General features: G+C 42.2%; 1 protein-coding gene across 1 annotated transcript in view; it reads left to right on the top strand.

Moving 5' to 3' along the window:
* LOC115092831 (hexokinase-2) overlaps positions 1-21,833 on the top strand; it is a gene marked incomplete in the record, with an annotated part of 149,332 nt that overhangs the window by 109,011 nt on the left and 18,488 nt on the right. Inside the window, 6 exon segments of the mRNA XM_029604163.1 lie at positions 1,925-2,229; positions 5,420-5,568; positions 8,373-8,492; positions 10,402-10,497; positions 15,126-15,225; positions 16,645-16,828. Coding sequence (XP_029460023.1) covers positions 1,925-2,229; positions 5,420-5,568; positions 8,373-8,492; positions 10,402-10,497; positions 15,126-15,225; positions 16,645-16,828 — 954 coding nt within the window.

Below are 21,833 nucleotides of genomic sequence, written 5' to 3'. Positions count from 1 at the left end.
TCAATCTCCATGTCTCTCCTACTCCTGCTCCTCCATTGCTGGCAGAACTCTGCTTTTCTATAGTTGCTAGCCTACGACTGCAGGCAAGGTGACACCACCCTATATGCCACTCCTGTCTTGACCAAAGCTCTCTTTCTCCTTCCTCCAAATTGAGGAAAGGGGTGGGGGAAAACCTCCACACTAAGAAAGAGAGGTAAAATCCAAACGTCTCTATCAAAAATATTTCACGCTGGGTAGTGCTGTGACTGGTTTTGCTTCCTCCAGGGAATAGAAGGGTCACTCGCATGTTTCCAGGCCCTGCTCTCAGGATTGGCTGTTCAAAGCACAGGGCATTCCCCAGAACAAGAAAAACTTATCAAAAACCTGACCAAAATCTACAAAAACTTCTCTTCAGAATTGAGGAAGGACCCTATCAGACAGGGCGTGTACTGATAAGGAATCCCCTCTGAATGCAAGAAAAAACCCCGCCAAATTGAATTTTGTGGGCCCAAGTTGGGAGGGGTGAAAGAGAAAGAACTCCTTACTGCTCAAGAATGAACTCAAAATGGCCACGCTGTCTCTACCTCTAGCTGCACTTTATGCCCTGGGACAGCCAATTGCAGTCAAATCAATGGAGAGAGTGAAAGGGTATGGACAATCCCACTGTTATTACTAGTCCTGATGGTAAGGGACCTAGGGTCTTCTAGTGGCAAACCAAAGGATCAGTCACATAAATAAAAATTTAAAAACATTTTCATTACATTAACTACAAGCTACAGTTCACAAACTGTGTGTGTGTGTGTGTACATAATCACATACACACACAGTATATTTATATGATATAACTTTTAAGGGTGCTCTCATTAGCTCTTCTGGGTGTCCTACCTTTACTAACTCCTACCTTCTCCCCTTAGTAACACTTATTTTTATTACAATGCTAGATGTATGCAGTGCTGTAGTGATACACATTAGAGATATTCCATGTTCCTTGGAGCTTGCATTATAGTTCTAGTTCATAAGAACATAAGAAAATGCCATACTGGGTCAGACCAAGGGTCCATCAAGCCCAGCATCCTGTTTCCAACAGTGGCCAATCCAGGCCATAAGAACCTGGCAAGTACCCAAAAACTAAGTCTATTCCATGTAACCATTACTAATGGCAGTGGCTATTCTCTAAGTGAACTTAATAGCAGGTAATGGACTTCTCCTCCAAGAACTTATCCAATCCTTTTTTAAACACAGCTATACTAACTGCACTAACCACATCCTCTGGCAACAACTCCAGAGTTTAATTGTGCGTTTGAGTAAAAAAGAACTTTCTCTGATTAGTTTTAAATGTGCCCCATGCTAACTTCATGGAGTGCCCCCTAGTCTTTCTACTATCCGAAAGAGTAAATAACCGATTCACATCTACCCGTTCTAGACCTCTCATGATTTTAAACATCTCTATCATATCCCCCCTCAGTAGTCTCTTCTCTAAGCTGAAAAGTCCTAACCTCTTTAGTCTTTCCTCATAGGGGAGCTGTTCCATTCCCCTTATCATTTTGGTTGCCCTTCTCTGTACCTTCTCCATCGCAATTATATCTTTTTTGAGATGCGGTGACCAGAATTGTACACAGTATTCAAGGTGCAGTCTCACCATGGAGTGATACAGAGGCATTATGACATTTTCCGTTTTATTCATCATTCCTTTTCTAATAATTCCCAACATTCTGTTTGCTTTTTTGACTGCCGCAGCACACTGAACCGATGATTTCAATGTGTTATCCACTATGACACCTAGATCTCTTTCTTGGGTTGTAGCACCTAATATGGAACCCAACATTGTGTAATTATAGCATGGGTTATTTTTCCCTATATGCATTCAGGTGTTAATTGTCTGGAAGAAGGAAGTCCTAAATAGACTCTCCCATCTCTCACCACCCTGTTTCTTTTTTTTCTGCAGCTTTGCTAAGCGTCTCCACAAGACTGTGCGGCGCCTAGCACCAGGCTGTGACACCAGGTTCATCCGTTCAGAGGATGGAAGCGGGAAAGGGGCCGCCATGATTACTGCAGTTGCCTACAGGTTGGCCGCCCAGCAAGAGACGAGGCAGGAGACGCTGGAGACCCTCAAGCTAAACTTTGAGCAGCTTCTGGCAGTGAAAAAGAAACTGAAGATGGAAATGGAACGGGGGCTTGGGAAGGAGTCTCATTCCAGCGCCACTGTCAAGATGCTGCCTACCTACGTACGTGCTACGCCTGATGGAACAGGTTAGAATGAATAGACAGACACAGAGCCAGCTCAGCGGATGACTGGCAGTGCCATGGGACCTCTGTTTAATTCTTAGATTAGGTCTTCAGCTTCCAAGGCCAGCCTAGGTTGAGAATGCCGAGGCAGCATTTTCAGTCCATGGTGGGGATGGAGCCCCGGTCCTCATTCAGTGCTGAGATTTAATAGTTGGATTTAGAGCTCACAATTGCAGGGTTCCGGAAAGAGCCCTGCCTCATGGCCCCCAGTTGAAGATTGCACTATAATCAGGCAAGATGAATTGGTAGAGCTATACAAATGAGGTGGGAAACCTTTGGCAATTGTGAATGAAGGCTCATGGTGCCAGATCCCAGCCACAGCAAGCGGTCGGGGGGGGGCAAGGGGAGTGTGGTAATTATTAGGAAGGAAATGGGGAATAGGGCGGCTAGTATCAGGATGCCTTTGTGTCAATCAGTGGTGAGGATGACCTGGAGTTCAATGTGCAATTCTGGTCGCCATATCTGAAGAGGGTGCAGAGAGGGGAGACTGGGATGGAGCGGCTCTCCTCTTAAGGGGGAAGGTTGGATCTTCTCAGCTTGGAGAGGGCACAGCTGAGGGGGTATATGGTAGAGGTCTGTAGGGTGATGAAATACCTTTTTTTTGTTATGTACTGGTGGGGGAAGAAGTAGAAGGTAAAGGGTTAGGGGAGGGTGGCTGATAGGATGGCAATGGGAAGCGGAAGCAGGTGGGGGAGTGTGAGGGGAATAAATGGCAAAATATATTTTTTACACCCTAAAAATGGAGCACTTTGGGGAGGGGGCAGCAGGGCCTTTGGAGCTTGGGTGGGAGGGAGGAAGGGGACAGGTTTCAGCTTGTAGGCCTGCGATGTGTGTTCCCTTTTTTTTTTTTTTTTTTTTTTTTAATAGAAATGCTACTTAACTGGTTATATTCTTTTCAGTATAGCCAGTTATGTGTAAAGTTATCCAGCTAACTTAGGCCTAGATTTATCATTTTGCTATAAAATTTGCAAAAAATAGTGCCCGTGGGTAGGGTAATTTTCCTGGTACTGCATCGTATAGCTTTTTACAGAGAGAGAGAGAGAGAGACTCTTTATAAGGCTCTCCTATAACTAAACTATTTATACCACTGTAAGTGGAGCAACTAGTAACTCAGGGTGAGATTTTGGTGGTGGGCTAGGTTTTGGAGGACAGTTTTACATGCAAAGTTAGAGGTATGAACATCACAATAGACATCAGTGAAGATTTGGAGTGATGAAAGATGCACAAAGATGAGATTTGTACAATGTACTCTCTACCTTACTTGATAAGAGCTAGGTAGAAAGTGCATCAAGTTAGGTCGAGAGTACAATGTACAAATCTCATCTTTGTGTACCTTTCATCACTCCAAATCACATAAAATCTTTACTGATGGTAACTGTGCTGTTCATACCTTCTAACTGTGTGTGTAAAACTGCCCCCAAAACCTAGCCCACCACCACCAAAACCTCACCCCGAGTTCAGAATGCCCCCTCTTACAATGGTATAAAAAGTTGACTGACTTTCTTTCTCTCACTCTCACCTGAAACGGGATTTGCAATAAATTCAGCTGTCTCAGGCATAACGCTGGGAAAATATTGCATGCAGCTTTAAGCAATGCTCATTTTTATTTACTCTGCCCAAACTCCTCCCACTTCACTAATTTTTTAAAATTTGCATACGCATCTCACAATGCATTATTTATTGCATGCGTTCTGGTGTTGGGGCCCTAACGCGATTTAAAAATTACCCCCTTAGCCGGTAATAATTGAAAATGAACTGAGTTAGCCAGATAACTTTGTCATGTCCCGAAATGCCCCCAGAACACAACACTCCTTTTTTATCCAGGTAAATTTTAGCTGAATAATGATTTATCCGGTTATAACAGCTGGATAACTGGCTGAATATCACCAAACCTTGCCATTTAGACTGGTAAACTTGTTATCCTATCTAAATGGCTTTTTAATGTTGACTTCTATATTCTTAGGTTCTTAGTAGGTAGCAGAGGATGTGTTTAAGGCCATTAGTGTAGCTGGGTTTAAAAAAAGTTTGGACAAGTTCCTGAAAGAGAAGTTTAATTAAAATAGCCACTACTTATCACTGCGAGATATCAGCATGGGATCTATTTACTGTTTGGTGTCTTGCCAGGTACTTGTGACCTGGGTTGGTCACTGTTGGAAACAGGATACTTGGTTTGACTCTTAAGTCTATTCCAGTATGCCAGTTCTTATGTTCACTGTTCCAACTGAGCTAAAAGCCCAAATGAGCAGGAAGAGACTAACCATCCTCCCTCCCCTGTAAAAAGAGAATAAATAAACTAGAGGGTGCCTTGCACAAACATACCAGCTTTTAACTGATCTTAAAGGGGAAAGAAGGAATATGGAATTTTATTTATCTCTGACAAAATCACCCTGCTTCGATACTAGTTTCAAAACAATGAGAGAGGATAAATAAGATGGCATAGGTAAGAAGGGAGACTATACCTTGGCAAGATGGAGGGGCAAGGACTGTTGTCAGAGAATGGGGGTGAGGAGGAAGGAAGGGGGTAGAGGGGTGCTGAGACCATGTCAGAGAGAGGGTTTTTTCTGGAGCTCTGCTAAAATTGGTTGCGAATCTAAGTAAATTAGATGGCTTTTCAAGTTCTGTAAATATCAACTTCCCCAAAATTCAAGAGATTCTTAAGATAAGGAACAGAGAGGAGATAAAAAGTAAAGAAAATGATCAGAAAACATGAACCCCCCCCCCCTCACACACACACACACAAAAGTGATGCAGAACAAAAGAAAATATTACCTGATGCGCCCAACAAAGTTTGGAAAACTTTTTTTTTTTAAAGGTAAATATTTATTTTTTTTATTTGTTTATTTTAAATCTTTTCTATACCATTGCAACGGTTTACATGTAGGCACATAAATTTAAGATAGGTGAATGCGTACTATAGTACATGCTAACAGTTGCCAAAATGGTTTGGTTACATTATATCATAAAAAGGCTCTCAATATCCACATATTGAAAATATGGCAATACAACATAGAACATATATCAACTAAGGTAATACTATTGTTTCAAAAAGTGTTTTTATTGAGCTATAACTAAAATCTCCCACTACCACCCAAGAAGGTTTGAACCTGATCTGAACTGGCTTGTTTATCCCTAATGCCCTTGTATTGGGTTTCAGAAAAAGGAGACTTTCTGGCTCTGGATCTTGGGGGCACCAACTTTAGAGTGCTGCTGGTCCGTGTGCGAAATGGAATGAGACGCGGCGTAGAGATGCATCACAAAATCTACTCTATATCCCAAGACATCATGCAGGGGACTGGAGAGGAGGTGAGCAAGGTTGGAATTGAATATGGCCACTAATGTTTTGACTCCATATTTAGGTACTTTCTTTTTGTCTTTAATATACCCTGACTTTGCTTAAACAATTGTCATCTTCTCCTATTTCCTACTCAGGTAATGTAAAACAAGATGGAGGAGCAGGATTTTTCACTTTCACTAAATAATGAAAAGCAAGTTTGCTTACCATAAACACTGCTTTCCATAGCTGGCAGGATTAATTAGCCATGATGTGAGTGACAATTAGCGGTACCAGACTCATCTCTCCTAGCTAGTAGAGCTTTTAACTGTACTAAGCATGTGCGGGAGTTCCCATGTGTGTGTTGCCTCGTGTGCATGTTTAATTGATAACAGATCTTAATCTAGCCAGGTAATTGACTCTTCAGGGAGGCAGAAGGGTAATTAGGATGGTTAATTCATCCTGTAATCTATGGAAACACCATACACGATAAGCAACCTTGATTTTTCTATCGATAAGCAGGCTGAATTAGCCGTGACATGTGGGGAGTCCCAATACAGCATTTACTGAGTAAAAACCCCAGACTCCACTGTGGAGAGAAGACTACTGTGAGAACAGGTTATGCAAAACTGCGTATCTGAATTTACATAGACCTTTCATAAATCTCGATACCACTGGATGAGTAGAGATGGGTTTACTGTCTGCCATAACCTGGTAAGCCACTAGAGATCTGAGCTGAGGATGTAATGAGGCCTGTGTCAGAAAGGAAGAACAAGTATGTTAGTAAATACCTGAGCTTGCAAGAAAATGGATCCAAGACATTCTGATGGAAACTTGTGAAATATTTTTTTATTTAAAGGCATAGTTTATTGTAGTTGAGGGCTTCCTAGCTGAAACCACTAGGTCTTCAATGTTTCTGGGCAAAGAGAAACCAGCGATTGAGTGTTCAACAACCAAGCTATCAGGTTGAAGGATGGAAAGTTCGAATGATATAGCATTCCTTCATACCAAGCTGGCAAGCCAGGGTCTATCCCCAGATGTATAGGGGAACTGTTGGAAAGTTGCATGAGATCTGTAAACCACATCTGTCTGGACCATATTGGAGCTATGACGATCAAGTGAAATGGTCTTCCAGCAGCTTTTATTCTGTTTTCGCAATAAGTGTAATCGGAGGAAAAGCATACATGAGGTTTGTTCCTTAATCGATCAGAAAAGCATCCTGAGTTAACCTGAGATTGCTAGGTAGAAGTGAGCAAAATTGGTTGAGTTTTCTATTCTGCTTTGACGTGGATAGGTCAACTGATGGTAAACCCCCATAAGTCTAAAAGTTTGTCAACTGCTGATTGTTTTAGAGATCATTCATGTGGATGAACTGCTCTGATGGTAGCCCTCTGCCAAATCCTTAACTCTTCCTGGCAGAGAATCCATGACCTGTGCCTCCTTGTTTTATGATATAAACATGGCAACTTGGTTGTCAATTTTAATCAAAGTATAATTTCCTTGAAGAATATGGATGAATGTCGTCAAAGCATATCTGATTGCTCTTAGTTCCAGAAGATTGATCTGAAAGTGGCTTTCCTCAAGAGACCAAGTGCCCTGGTTCCGATAGGATCCTGTGTGGATACCCTATCCCTTTGAGAAGGTGTCCATCACTAGGGTTACCTGATGGGGGAAAGCCCGAAGTGGAGCTCCATCTGGTTGCATGTGCAAGTTCGACCACTAGTGCAATTCCCGTTTCATTTCTCTGGAAATCTGCTATAAATCAGGGGTCGGGAAACTTTTTGGCTGAGAGCCATGAACGCCACATATTTTAAAATGTAATTCTATGAGAGCCATACTAAATACAACCCCCCACCCTCCTGACATCCCCAAGACCTGCCAAATTAATTTACTACAACCCCCCCCCCCAAGACCTGCCAAAAGTCCCTGGTGGTCCAGTGGGGGGTCCGGGAGCGATCTCCTGGACTTGGGCTGTCGGCTGCCAGTAGTCAAAATGGCGCCGACGGCCCTTTGCCCTCACTATGTCACTGGGGTTGACCAATGGCGGCGGTAGCCCCTGTGACATAGTAAGGGCAAAGGGCCGTCGACGCCATTTTGATTACTGGCAGCCGACGACCCTTTGCCCTTACTATGTCACAGGGGCTACCACCGCCATTGGTCGATCCCAGTGACATAGTGAGGGCAAAGGGCCGTCGGCGCCATTTTGACTACTGGCAGCCGACAGCCCAAGTCCAGGAGATCCCTCCCGGACCGCTCCTGGATCCCCGCTGGACCACCAGGGACTTTTGGCAGGTCTTGGGGGTTCAGGAGGGTGGGGGTTGTAGTAAATTAATTTTGGAGGTCTTGGGGGGGCATCAGGAGGGTGGGGGATTTTGTTAGGTTTTTACTTTTTTTTTATTAAAGATTGGTCTGCGAGCCAGATGCAGCCATCAAAAGAGCCATATCTGGCTCCCGAGCCATAGGTTCCTGACCCCTGCTATAAATGATCCCATTGAAAGCACAGAATCCCTGCAAGTAACAGATATGAAGGTGGGTTAGTGGTACCATGTGAATGGCCACCGCTGTGTGACATAAAGCAACGAGAATTGCCCAGGCTGTCGAATGTGGAGAGGTCAGCAGCTTGTAAATGATATACTGAATCTGAGAGACATATTTAGTTAGTCTTCTACAGTCATAAAATTCAGATTCCAGTTTTTTTTTGTGTTCTGATTTGCTGTTTAAAAAAATCCACATTGTAAAAGAAAAACAATAACAAAAAAATACTGTGAAGTTACCCTACGAGCTATAAAGCAGAGATTTTGCATTGACCTTTAGGTTTTTTCTGTTGCATTTTCAGTTGTTCGACCACATTGTGCATTGCATTGCTGATTTCCTGGAATATATGGGGATGAAGGGTGTGTCACTTCCTCTTGGTTTCACTTTCTCCTTCCCTTGCCATCAGAGCAATCTTGATGAGGTAAGATTTGTATCCTTACTCTCTGGAATCTATCCATAGTTGCTGATTTTCTATTTGCTTATTTTACCATTAATCCAACCATACCTCCCCTTAGCTTGAATACTATCCATATCCCCAGGTACTTTCCAACATTATCTTCATAAGAACTTAAAAAAAAAAATCAGCTTGTGTGACTTAGGACCATTTGTTAAACTATCTACTTAATTATTTGATACAATTAGTTGATTTATATAATCGTGTTCTCTTTCTAAAATTAAAATGTGAGCAGCTCCTTTGACAAATATGCTGAAACATGGCTTAGACACATAGGGCTGACTAAGTCCCATTTATACTTTTAAAGTGAGGAAACATTCAGCAGTGGGAGATTCCAAGGGGGAGCAGTGGTCATTGAGGAGTGGCAGGAGGATCCATCCCTTAAAGGGTGGGTCTAGTGGTCCAAGCCTATAAAAGGTGACTCATTGAGGCATTTGGGGAGTTGCCAACCAGAGATTTTGGAGAGCAAGGGATTGTTATCTGGGCTTCAGGATAGGAGAAGGTTGGTGATCTTGTTTCCTGTCCAGTTTCTCATCGGGGTGGAAAGGAATTTTAGAAGTTCCAGCCAAAGGCTCTTAGAGGTTTCTTACCCAAACTATTAAAGGGAAGAGAAGATTTACTTGGAAGACTGAATGTACCACCAAGTATTTGTTTTATGTTCATTAGTAAGAGGAATCCCTGAATCCTAAGGGATTTCTGAGGAAAGAGACTATTTGGAGTTAAGGGAAGATTCATTTTTTTGCCACTATAACATTCAGTGTGCATGAGGGAATTGAATGTGGTAACTATGAGCTAGAGAAGGACTGTTCCATTTTGTGTCTTCTGCTTTGTGAAGAATTGTCAGCTGTGTGGCTTTTTTGTATTGGATAATCACAACACAACAAAGAGCCCAAAAAAGTCCCCTGAGCTAACGCCAAAACTAGAACAGGGACAAAAAAACCCCCAATAAATGGAAGGTTCTGCAAAACCGTGCTGGATAGCAAAGGGCATCGGCAAGCCTGATGGTGGGCCCTAAAATATATGGGCCTCCCGGTCTTATCAATCTTTCATCCTGAAGAAAAAATAGACACCACAAGCATGTGGAAAATTACATTTTTAATGAATGGAAATTCTTATGAGACTGTCACATCCATTTTGAAAGTGAGCAATGTTAACTTCACACAGCTTGGCTTCATTTTCAAGCTCCAATTAACGAACCCCTGAGGAAGTGCTTGTTTGTGAAGCCACGGTCATTGTCTGGTTTGGGCCCTTTAACAGTTCTTTCTGTGACTATCCAATCCTTGGCTTTTCATTTTATCTGTCTTTATTTTTTTTTTTTGAGTGAATGACTGATTAGACTGAGTGGCCCATATATTTTAGGGCCCACCATCAGGCTTGCTGACACTCTGTGCTATCCAGCATTGTGTTGCAGAACCTTCCATTTATTGTTTTTGTCCCTGTTCTTGTTTTGTTTTGTTTTTTGTATTGGAGCAATTTTAAAATTGTAGTACAGTTTTCTTTGTTTCAGAACACAGGCCTTTGTGTGGATTGGGTGTTTTTTTTGTTAAGATACTGAGTGTGATTCCTCCTGGGCCTTACAGGTAAATCGTATCCCCCACAGCACGAATCCATGCATTTTCCAGATGCTGTACTGAGTGACAAACAGCTCAGCTGTCTCTGAAGATAACTCCCCTCAACCCCCCCCCCCCCCCCATTGTAGGCATGTTGATAGGAACGTAGGTAGCAAAAGAGGGAAAACTTGGAGAAGAGGCTGGAGTCTATCAGAAATGCAAATGCTTTCCCCTGTAAATCTTTGGCTCAGGTTTGAAATGGGTCAGTATCTGAGTATGATGAAAGGAGCCTCAGCCCATCATCTCCCTCCCTATATCTTTGTCAGGGCATACTCTTGAAATGGACCAAAGGCTTTCAAGCCACTGGCTGTGAAGGGGAAGATGTGGTGAACCTGTTGAAAGAGGCTATCCACAGGAGAGAGGTAAGTCTCGAAAGTGATGGCACTGTAACACTGAATGATATTGTGTTATCTGTCCATGCATCACATTTCAGTTTATCTGCATTTCTCAGATACATTGTACAATATAGCCCAGAACAACACACACTCATCTACTCTTAGTCTAAGAAACTTCTTGCAACACAGTTCTGTTGGGATATCATTCCTCACAACCCACCAGTTCAACATGGGAATGAATGTTTGTGGTTTTCAGTGCGTATAATGGCAAAATTCTAGAGGTCAATATTCAAATACACCTGTAACTTTTCTTTGGAGGGGCATATTCTCCAAGGGTACACATGAATTTCTTTCTTTAGGGGGCTGTCTTGCTTGTCACTTATCCCCTCCTGATGCTGCTATTCCATAGATGAGTTCTTTTTGTGGGAGGAAGCTATAGCTTGTGGCCCAGGTGGTGAGGTTAATTCTTTATCTGTGTGTATTGAATTGGTGTGGTGTTGATGCTTGGCTGGGACAGATGAAGCAGGACACAGGACTGGGTGTAAAAATAAAGATTTTACTGATTATTTTAAAATGTAATCTATGTCCAAATGCAATAAACAGAAGAACAGATGTGTGTCCCTTCTCTATGTGTGAGTTATACATTTGGATTCCTTGAGGAATTCCTAACATTTCTTCCCTGAGTGTCCAGCAAATCCAGCTTCTTGAGAGAAATCATATTCTGCACAAGGTCACCTTACAGTAAAGAACAGATCTACCTGAGACCACTGTTGATCTGAAATGTTTACCCAGTCTGCACCTGTGTCCCAATGGAGAGGAAGATCCTGTGGAGGGTCTTCTGATGTGTCTGCTTTTTTTTTTTTTTGTAAGGATCTGACCTTCATAAGAAATTTTACATACTGGGTCAGACCAAGGGTCCATAAAGCCCAGCATCCTATTTCCAACAGTGGCCAATCCAGGCCATAAGAACCTGGCAAGTACCCAAACAGTAGATAGATCACAAGCTACTATTGCTTATTAATTAATAGCAGTTTATGGATTTTTCATCGAGCAACTTATCCAAACCTTTTTTAAACCAGTAACACTAACTACCGAAATCACATCCTCTGGCATTTAATTCCAGAGCTTAATTATGCACTGAGTGAAAAAGAATTTTCTTCGATTTGTTTTAAATGATCTACTTCCAAGCAGAAAAGGTCCAGATTTCACTGCAGGGCTCAGCTGATACAGCCCCTGCCCCAAATGAGGAGGAGGGATGGCAAAAAGAACCTCCTTAAACACCAGAAGCCTGATCAACTTTCTTTAACAGACAAAAATCTTCTCTGGAGTGAGCACTGTCACTTTTATCCCCTTTTTCTTAGCTGGAAGTCTACAGATCTTCAGTTTCCTGGACTCTGGATCTGGAGGGTTGTCATCTCCTCCAAAAAGCTGCAGGTTTTCACCTCCAGTCACAAAAATCTTTACGTCAAAACTCTCAATCAATGTCTCTCTTAACTTCAGGGAGGACCTGCACTGGCAGGCAACGCCTGGCGGGGATTTCACCTAAAGAGAGAGGGGTATAGGCCTCACTTAATGGTGAATTTTAAAAGCCCAGCGTGTGCCATAATCAGGAGATACGCGAATATGTCTGGCCAGCGCCCTCTGAGCGGATTTTAAAAGGTACCCGTGTATGAGCACAAATGAAAACTTCCAAAAAAAGGGGGCGGGGCAGTGCGTGGGTATTCCTGGATTTCAACTTTTAAGGAGGCCGTGTAAGTAATAAAATGAAGAAAAATAGATTGGCGGGGTTTTAAAGGTAGGGGGCTAACAGGGGAAATGGGAAGCTATTACATTAGGGAGATTTGGGAACAAACTGGGAAAACTGGAAATGGCATCGGCACGTGTCTACTAAATCCCCCCACTTGTATAGTAGAAGTGGCTTTTGCGTGCACAGACGCGCGCCCACTTCAAATTGGGCGCACGTGTGCACGCGGTCAGTCTTATTTTATAACATGCACGCGTGTATGTTATAAAATGACCACGTCCCTGGCCCAGGGCTGACAAATGTGCTCATGTGTGCGCCCGCGCACCTGTTTAAAAGTTATCGTCTTAGGCAACAGAAGCTAACAGAGCTCTTTCTTCTTCAGGAGCCAAACTAAAAGACCACGCCTTCCCTTCTCTCATTCTCTAGCTATAAGCAGGGTCCACCACTCAAGCTGCCTCTAGAGGAGGCGCAGAAACCTGGTATTCCCTCTAGCTGGTTAACATATATAAGAATCTAGTGGCTAACCCAAAGGGGTGCCGCACACCTATTGCCAATTAAGGCATCCAAATCAACTGTCTAAGAGCCTGGTCTCCCCCCTTACCTGTCGGTCTACACATGATGCCTTAATTGGTAATGGGCGTATTTTGATATTAGTATCTGATCATTGTAACCACTTTATTTGGTCAATATTCAAAGCCATTTCGTTAACTCACAAGTTATCCATCTAATGGCTGGGTTTGACAATTTCCCTTGCATATTCAGCTCGCTGTTAGCCAGATAAGTCTTTATCCAGATTAGAGATTTAGTTGAATAAGAAAGGGGAGGGTTGGGGATGCACTGGGGTAGGGCAGAGTTAGGGGAATAGTTTATCTGGCAAACTATAATATTAAGAGTTACCCGGATAAGTTTTTGGACGAATTCTAGATGTGCCGAAGAGCAGGTATAAAGTTGTCTGGGAACATGTTCCCAGATAATTTTAGTCTTAACCAGCTAGATTACTTACTGCTCTTCCTGAGAAGGAGTAATCTCCGCCCCTCCCCCGGCCTGCCCCTTTCTTTGGGCCTAGCACTTCTGCGTGTAACTGGGGTTACGTGTAAGGCCAAGCCCTTCCGAAAATGCATGCGGCGCCTGCAAGGCCCGGCCATGCGCGTAACCCCTTGAAAATGTACTTGTCAGTGTAGCCATGTTTAAAAAAAGGTTTGGATAAGTTCCTGAGGAGAAGTCCATAAATTGCTGATAATAGGGAATAGCCACTGCTTGTTGCCTGCATTAATAGCATGGGATCTATTTCATGTTTGGGTACTTGCTTGGATTGGCCGCTGTTGGAGACAGAATGCTGGACTGGATGGAACCCTTGGTCTGACCCCGTATCGCATATCTTATGTTCTTAACTTTAATCAGGGATATTTAGTGGGACATTTATCCCACTGAATAATTAGGACAAGTTATCCAGCTAACCGAATATGCCCCTCCTGGCATTTGAGTAGAGCACCATCAGTCTATCTAGAGAAACGAAATAAATGAGAGCATGTATTACCTTCATGTAATGATATTTCCCTCACAGTAAAGGAGAATTTAGTTCTGATCCACTCCCTCTCAGAAATATTCCCTCTGTATTTGTGAACGTTTCTTTAAATGAGATTGTAGTGTTGCACCTTTTGCAGTATGGTAATCTACTTGGATATCATTCTGAGTTGGACTTGTAATCGGTAGCTCTGTACAATATATTTAACAGCATGATGTATTCTGTAATCAGCAATTTAATTTTTGTCAAAGAATAAGAGTTTTATATCATATTTTAATCACATACACAATCTTGGCAGATACATTATTTTTTGCAAAATGTTGTCATAAAATTATCTCTGTCTAGGAGTCATTTTACTCTATGAGGCAACATGGATTCTTTACATATCATGAAATCTCTTCTTCTTTTTTTTTTTTAAAAGGATGATAGGGAAATTCCTACAGTACCTGAATGTAATCCACTTTGAAGTGCTGAAAAAGTGCAAAAAGTGGAATATAAATCTAAATAAATAAAATAAAATGGAAATTTTTAGAGTAAAAAATATTTCACCATTTGAATAGCTAATCAAAATATGTGCTTTGTGAAATTAGGCGACCGTAATAATCCCAGAGGCTTCATTTTCAGTTATTAGCAAATGTCAATTTTGCCAATCAACTATGCTGAGTTTTTTTTTTTTTTTTTTCACTGTTTTATTAGGTGCTGCAAGTCTTGGTTTAAGAATTGTACTCTTTGTGCTCTGAGGAGATGAATAGAAAGCCACTGCAGCTATTAATTAATTAGTTTCACATTTACATGTATCGATGACTCTGGTTAATTATTTAAAAACAGACTAAGAAGGAACTCGTACTTGTACAGTTCATGGCACTTCTCTGGTATATGAGCTTAAACCATAACTGCCATGTGAGTTTGTTAGAAAATCTAGTGGTCCGATCATGTGGCTGATTCTGGGGTTCTATAGCGAAGCTACCTGTGGCTCTCAAAGTTCAGAACTTTTTTATAAAACATAAGAACAGACTGGAGACAGAGGTGGCTGGCTGAGCTTTGAAGGTTGAGTATCATAAATTGTAGGAGCCCAATTACAAAATCAAACATTTTGTTAGAATAATGTTTTACAGTCTTCTGACTTATGGACCAAAATACTGATATACTTACTATGAGCAAACCATTTATTTAATGCAATTTACAATTTTGTACATGGGTGCTGGAATATTAGGGTTTTCTTGGATATTATGATTTTCAGACAATATTGGCTCACTGTCCCGATTATGCTTTAAAGTCCTCTATGAATTTTATGATTACATCTCCTCCCTGCACTGGACAGTATATTGCCAAGTATTGCATTAATTTTGTCATATTGATATGCTCATCCCTGTCTTTCTTCCTCAGGAGTTTGACCTTGATGTTGTAGCAGTGGTCAACGATACAGTTGGAACCATGATGACCTGTGGCTACGAAGATCCTTATTGTGAGGTTGGACTCATTGTTGGTGAGAACTCCTCTGTTCGGGAAGCAGAGGGAGAATGACCTGTCTATATTTAATTTTAATGCTGAAGTTAAAGGGAAGGAGGTGCAAAGGTAATGCAAGAAAATACTTTTGAGAACAGATTTCCAGCAGTAGGAGAACTGAAGCATACATGCATGGGATAAACACCAAGGAAATTTGCAAGAAACAAAAGGCAAAAAAAAATCACAGATTGCATAAGAGCTGTGACAGCACAGTAGGCAGGCACAAATGGGTGGATTAAGTGGCCCTGATATGCTTATATTTTCTGTGTTTCTATTTATGCTAAGAATGCAATGTATATCCTGCATTGCTGAACCCAAGATGGGGAGGTATGAAGTTTTTGGGAGTTTATAATAGTAAAATGTAACCTGAAGCAGCTAATGTTATGTCTGGAAAAACTGTAATTTAGGCATTATTTCTACCCGAGGTGGCCCACAGACTCTCTTCATCTGGCCTGTTTAGCCAGTTGGAGTAATCCCTGGCCTCCAATCTGTGCTGGAGCACGATCAACCAGAAGTGAACTCAGCTGTCAGAGCTGATAGAGGTTTGCAGTCTGTAGACATTCCCCATTTCCTGTGTTTTGGCCTCCCAGGGCCTCCTCACACTGACCTTTTTGTCAGGAGTCCTTGGATCCCACTGGCGATCCCACTGGCTTCCTCCCCAATCATGGCCTCCAGTGTGGCCTTCAGACCAAAAGGTTTGCCCATTCCTGCCTTATATCATCATCTGAGGGTATGAGTTCATAACTAGCTCTTCAACTGTCTCAGGACTTCGCAGCTGCAGCGGTGATATGGTAAATTAATGGAAAATAAAAACTGACACTCCCTAAAGAAACGTTTTTTAAATTAACCAGATCTCCCTCAGAATATATATATGTTTGGTCATTACTATACTGGTTTTCATCTTATTGGAGCTAACCTTCTCCTGCTAGACCCATTTCTGTATATTTCTAGTGCAGCTTTCACAACCGACTTTTATGGTATGCAACCTTATCATATAGTTAAACTGCCAAGAGCATACTTATTTTAAATTTAAAAAAAGTCTTTTTAACAAGATACAGAAATGACCATGAAAGGTTCCGGCATTTTCTACACCTTACAACTCATGACAAGGTACGGGGGGAGCTTGCTGCCTGGTGTGAAACCTTTTTCCATCAGATCTCGTTATAGAACATCTAGTTCTGGGAACACAAGCTATTACTCAGCCATTTTTATTTGAAGTTACCATTTAAAAAAAAAAAAAAAAAGAGTTAAAAATGTATGATGACGAGGTGGTCATATATTTGCCAAAGGATTTCTCTAAGTTTATGCCAGCGATAAGAGCCCTGAATTGATGGGGCCTCATTAATTTTCCCTGTCTAACCCTGCACCCTCTTTTTATGTCCCCCTCCCTGGAAAACAGGTACGGGCAGTAATGCCTGCTATATGGAAGAAATGCACAACGTGGAGCTGGTGGAAGGGGAGGAGGGCAAGATGTGTGTGAATATGGAGTGGGGCGCCTTTGGGGATAATGGCTGCCTGGAGGAATTCCGGACTGACTTCGACAGAACCGTGGACGAACTGTCACTCAATCCAGGAAAACAGAGGTGGGCCATGTGGAAGGAGGAGGGGGGTTCTTTTTCTTGGCTGGTTTTTTTTTTTTTTTTTAAGAACTTTATTTAAAAACAAATGAGAGAAAATTACTTACCATCCATGGTGCAAGATGTTTATTTTAGAGCAAAACCATACATTATAACATTAATCAAACTACTAACAATTCTCTAAACACTGTACATTCAACAAGTTCAAATCCCAACTTCCTAAACCTCAACCCAACCCAACCCCATTCAACCCTCTTCCCCCAAATGCACCCTCCCCTGGCTCAAGAATGTGAGGCAACAGAACTATACCATGCTACATTAGGAAAAAAAGATCACAATGTAAACATATTATATGACACACATTTAATGGTGACCACCTTCATTTCCTTTGTAATCCCTGGGCAAGACTGATCCTTTTAATGGAACTCGCATAGAAGAAAGGGAAAAATAAGAGATTGACCCTTTCTGTACACTACTCCTTCAATGTCTCTGCTCTCACTTTCCCCACCAGGTAGCTTTGTTCTAGGATTCCTACTGGGAGGGTAAACAATAGTTCTTATACCCAGCTTTTTGCAAGACCAGCCCTTCCCCCATCCTTTGTACACAGCACTGCTAATTCACACAATGTCTCTGCATCCACTAAACACACAATGATGAGAATGGTGGTTTCAACTTCTTTACTGATAGCTGATTAGATGACTGACTGATATTTACACTTCAGTTTGTATCTTCATTCAAATGCAATAAATAAGACAGTAGAAAGATATAAACTTGTGATTCCCCCCCCCCCTTTTTTTTTTTTTTTTTTTAAGCAAAGTCTCTACATATACTGGAAGCATTTTACGCTGAACTCCTTTTTGCCAAAAGAGGACAAATTCAGCTTGTATCTTTATAAATCGCCACCATAACTGCATAGATTTAACCTGAACAGAAGTGCTTGAGAGTATCTGGGAGATTATCCAATTGAGCATGTAACACAAATTTAAGATTCAGAAGTAGAGCCAGCTGTTGCTTAAAAGTACAATCAACGTAACTACTAGTATCCAATAACCAGTCTCCCAGGGCTCTCAATAAGCATGCTATATTATAATAATTAAAATTAGGGAAACTGAGTCCCTTTTCATCTCTAGGCAAAACTAATTTGCTAATAGAAATTCATGACCTCTTATCCTTTCAGATAAATTGACTACTCATTCTCTGAAGATTATGCATATCTTTTTGGAGCAGGATTAAAGAGATCATTTGTAAACTACATAACCAGTTTTGCATCAAAACCATTTTTCTCAGAGGCATTCTCCCTCCCTTGTAATGATATGGGGAGGACAGATCAGCCAGCTAAATAATGGGAATATTAGAAACATACCACATTTTGGGGTCTTTATGAATAGACTGACCCAAATATTTCATAATATCTTTCCAGTTTGAGAAAATTGGGCCATAATGCTGCAGTGTAGCTAGAATATCTAATGCTTCTGACTTCTCAGGATTCAGCTTAAAAACCAGAGAATGAACCATAATCCCTAAAAATTCCAAGTGCTGCTGGTAATGAACAATAAGCATTAGTCAAAAGCATCAGGTTGTTATCTGCAACTGGCAGAGCCTTCAAACTTTTGTTCCCCAAATTAAATCCCATAACATTCATATCTCCTTCTGATTTACGTATTAGAGGCTCCAGGGTGGGAGTAAATAAAAATGGAGAAACCGGGCACGTATGACACGCTTCAATGCAAAAGGCATGGCAAGTCATTCTTTAGCATAAATGTGAGCCATAGGATTACAATGCAATGCATATATACTGTCATAAATTTTCCCTTGAAATCTATATTTTGAGTGTTAACACATTTCAGGAATGACCATGAAACTCAAGTCAGACGCTTTTTCGGCATCAAACCTAACCAAGATTGGGTCTGGAATAAGGCCTTGATGACATCTTCCCAAAACTAGCAATAGTTTCTTGATATTAATGCTTGATGTCCTTCCATACACAAACCCCGCCTGATCTGAAAGAATAAGCTTGGCAAAACAAATTTTAACCAATTAGCAATCAGCTTCGCTTAGATTTTTATGTCCTAATTTAGCAAAGATATTGGTCTATAGAAAATAGCTAGTTTTGGTTCTCTGTCTGGCTTAGGCAGTACTGTTAAAAAAAAATAAAATAAAAACATTTCAGTGCCTGGCATAGTATCTGTAGTAAATATCACATCAAAGAAGTGTGTTAAATCTATTGCTATATATGCCAATTGTAACCTCACCCCAGGGAGCTTACTACACTTTGGAGGGACCATAACACATTTTAATGTCTCTTCCAGGCTGTATTCACTCCTGGCTAGCTCTAATATTGTTCCCTTTACGCCAAGGTTGAGATCCTTCGTTGGTAGAGGGAGAGTTCTATTTTCAAGATTCAGAGTGACAGGGATGTCCTTTTCTTGCATCTTTCCTTTCTCTAGTTTCCTGGAAGAGGGATACATGTTTCACTGTGTGCGCTATACGTGCCCAAAAAACCACTCTGGAGTCACAAAGTTAGTGTCCAAAATTATAATCTTTATTGTTGAAACACAGGTGGATTATGGCACAATAAATGTAAAATGCAGCACCACAGGATTGTCTTGTTTGATTCTTTTACAGTCTCTTTCCTCTATCTGTGCAAGAGTGTCTGTGCAGGAATGTCTTAAACCAGGGTCAAGGAAACTTCTAGCTTCCATGGCTTGGAAAAACTAGAGTCCCTGGGTGGGCAAGGTATCCCTTAGTTGGGCAGGAGCCCCTTCCAAACTGGTAAAAATGTAGAAATCCCTGTCTCTGCACAAAGAGTTGCAATATTCTCTCTCCCTAGGAGCAAAGACTCCTGTGTGGCATCTTCATGATCTTGAATAATACTTTTACTCATGGTTAGCAGTTTTCTCAAGTTTTTCTTGATTTCAGGATTCCTAATGTGTAGGATCCAGGCTGGCTTAACAGCTCAAAATGTCCTTTGGATGGGTAGGAAGAGGGGTAGCCAAACCCTCCTCCCAGATCTTCCAAAACGGTCTTTTCCCAAAAATGATGCAAATACCCGGAAAGTCCTGGCCTTGGATCACCACCTCCTCATTCCTTGTCAAGGGTGTAGAGGGGCAGGTCTTCCCTAACCTGTATAGCCTCCAAAACACTGTTCCTCATTCCCTGAATTCAGGTGTATGCAGGGTCTCGCCAGGCTTCCTACCAAGTAAAATGTCTTGAAGCCCAAAATATTTCTGGGATGCCGCTATTACCCATCAGGGAGTGGATAGGAAAAAGTAGTGGCCCACCCACGTTTAGCTCAGCCCCAACCAACCAGAGTTGTCAGACACTGGAAGAGGCTTGTTGGGGCAAAGCCATTACTGGATCCCATCCCCAAGACTGTGAAGAAATGGGCTGGAGCCGTAAGAACATTGCGGGATTCCATTCCTGGAGCAGCAAAGAAGCAGGTCTGAGCAGCAAGGCTGTCACGGGATCCCATTCCCATGCCAGAAAGTTTGGTGGTGCCTAAAGAAGAGGCTCTGTGTGAGAGAGAAAGGGAACCTGGATGTACGTGTGTGTGAGAGAGAGAATGGGAACCTGGATGTACGTGTGTGAGAGAGAGAATGGGAACCTGGATGTACGTGTGTGTGAGAGAGAGAGAGAATGGGAACCTGGATGTACGTGTGTGTGTGTGTGAGAGAGAGAGAATGGGAACCTGGATGTACGTGTGTGTGAGTGTGTGTGAGAGAGAGAATGGGAACCTGGATGTACGTGTGTGTGTGTGTGTGAGAGAGAGAATGGGAACCTGGATGTACGTGTGTGTGAGTGTGTGTGAGAGAGAGAGAATGGGAACCTGGATGTACGTGTGTGTGTGAAAGAGAGAATGGGAACCTGGATATACGTGTGTGTGAGTGTGTGAGAGAGAGAGAGAATGGGAACCTGGATATACGTGTGTGTGAGTGTGTGTGTGAGAGAGAGAGAATGGGAACCTGGATATACGTGTGTGTGAGTGTGTGTGAGAGAGAGAGAATGGGAACCTGGATGTACGTGTGTGTGTGTGTGAGAGAGAGAGAGAATGGGAACCTGGATGTACGTACGTGTGAGAGAGAGAATGGGAACCTGGATGTACGTACGTGTGTGTGAGAGAGAGAATGGGAACCTGGATGTACGTACGTGTGTGTGAGAGAGAGAATGGGAACCTGGATGTACGTACGTGTGTGTGAGAGAGAGAATGGGAACCTGGATGTACGTGTGTGTGTGTGAGAGAGAGAATGGGAAACCTGGATGTACATGTGTGTGTGTGAGAGAGAGAATGGGAAACCTGGATGTACGTGTGTGTGTGTGAGAGAGAGAATGGGAACCTGGATGTACGTGTGTGTGTGTGAGAGAGAGAATGGGAAACCTGGATGTACGTGTGTGTGTGTGAGAGAGAGAATGGGAAACCTGGATGTACGTGTGTGTGTGTGAGAGAGAGAATGGGAAACCTGGATGTACGTGTGTGTGTGTGAGAGAGAGAATGGGAAACCTGGATGTACGTGTGTGTGTGTGAGAGAGAGAATGGGAAACCTGGATGTACGTGTGTGTGTGTGAGAGAGAGAATGGGAAACCTGGATGTACGTGTGTGTGTGTGAGAGAGAGAATGGGAAACCTGGATGTACGTGTGTGTGTGTGAGAGAGAGAATGGGAAACCTGGATGTACGTGTGTGTGTGTGAGAGAGAGAATGGGAAACCTGGATGTACGTGTGTGTGTGTGAGAGAGAGAATGGGAAACCTGGATGTACGTGTGTGTGAGAGAGAGAGAATGGGAACCTGGATGTGTGTGTGTGAGACTGGGAACCTGGATGTACGTGTGTGTGTGTGTGTGTGTGAGAAACTGGGAACCTGGATGTACGTGTGTGTGTGTGTGTGTGAGAAACTGGGAACCTGGATGTACATTTGTGTGTGTGAGAAACTGGGAACCTGGATGTGTGTGTGTGACTGGGAACCTGGATGTACGTGTGTGTGTGTGAGAATGAGAGCTTGGAGATGTTTGAGAAAG

Source organism: Rhinatrema bivittatum, chromosome 5 (genome assembly GCF_901001135.1).
Source record: "Rhinatrema bivittatum chromosome 5, aRhiBiv1.1, whole genome shotgun sequence".
Lineage (NCBI taxonomy): Eukaryota > Metazoa > Chordata > Amphibia > Gymnophiona > Rhinatrematidae > Rhinatrema > Rhinatrema bivittatum.
The sequence above is the reverse complement of the archived record's forward strand: the minus strand, read 5'-3'. Positions and strand labels throughout refer to the sequence as shown.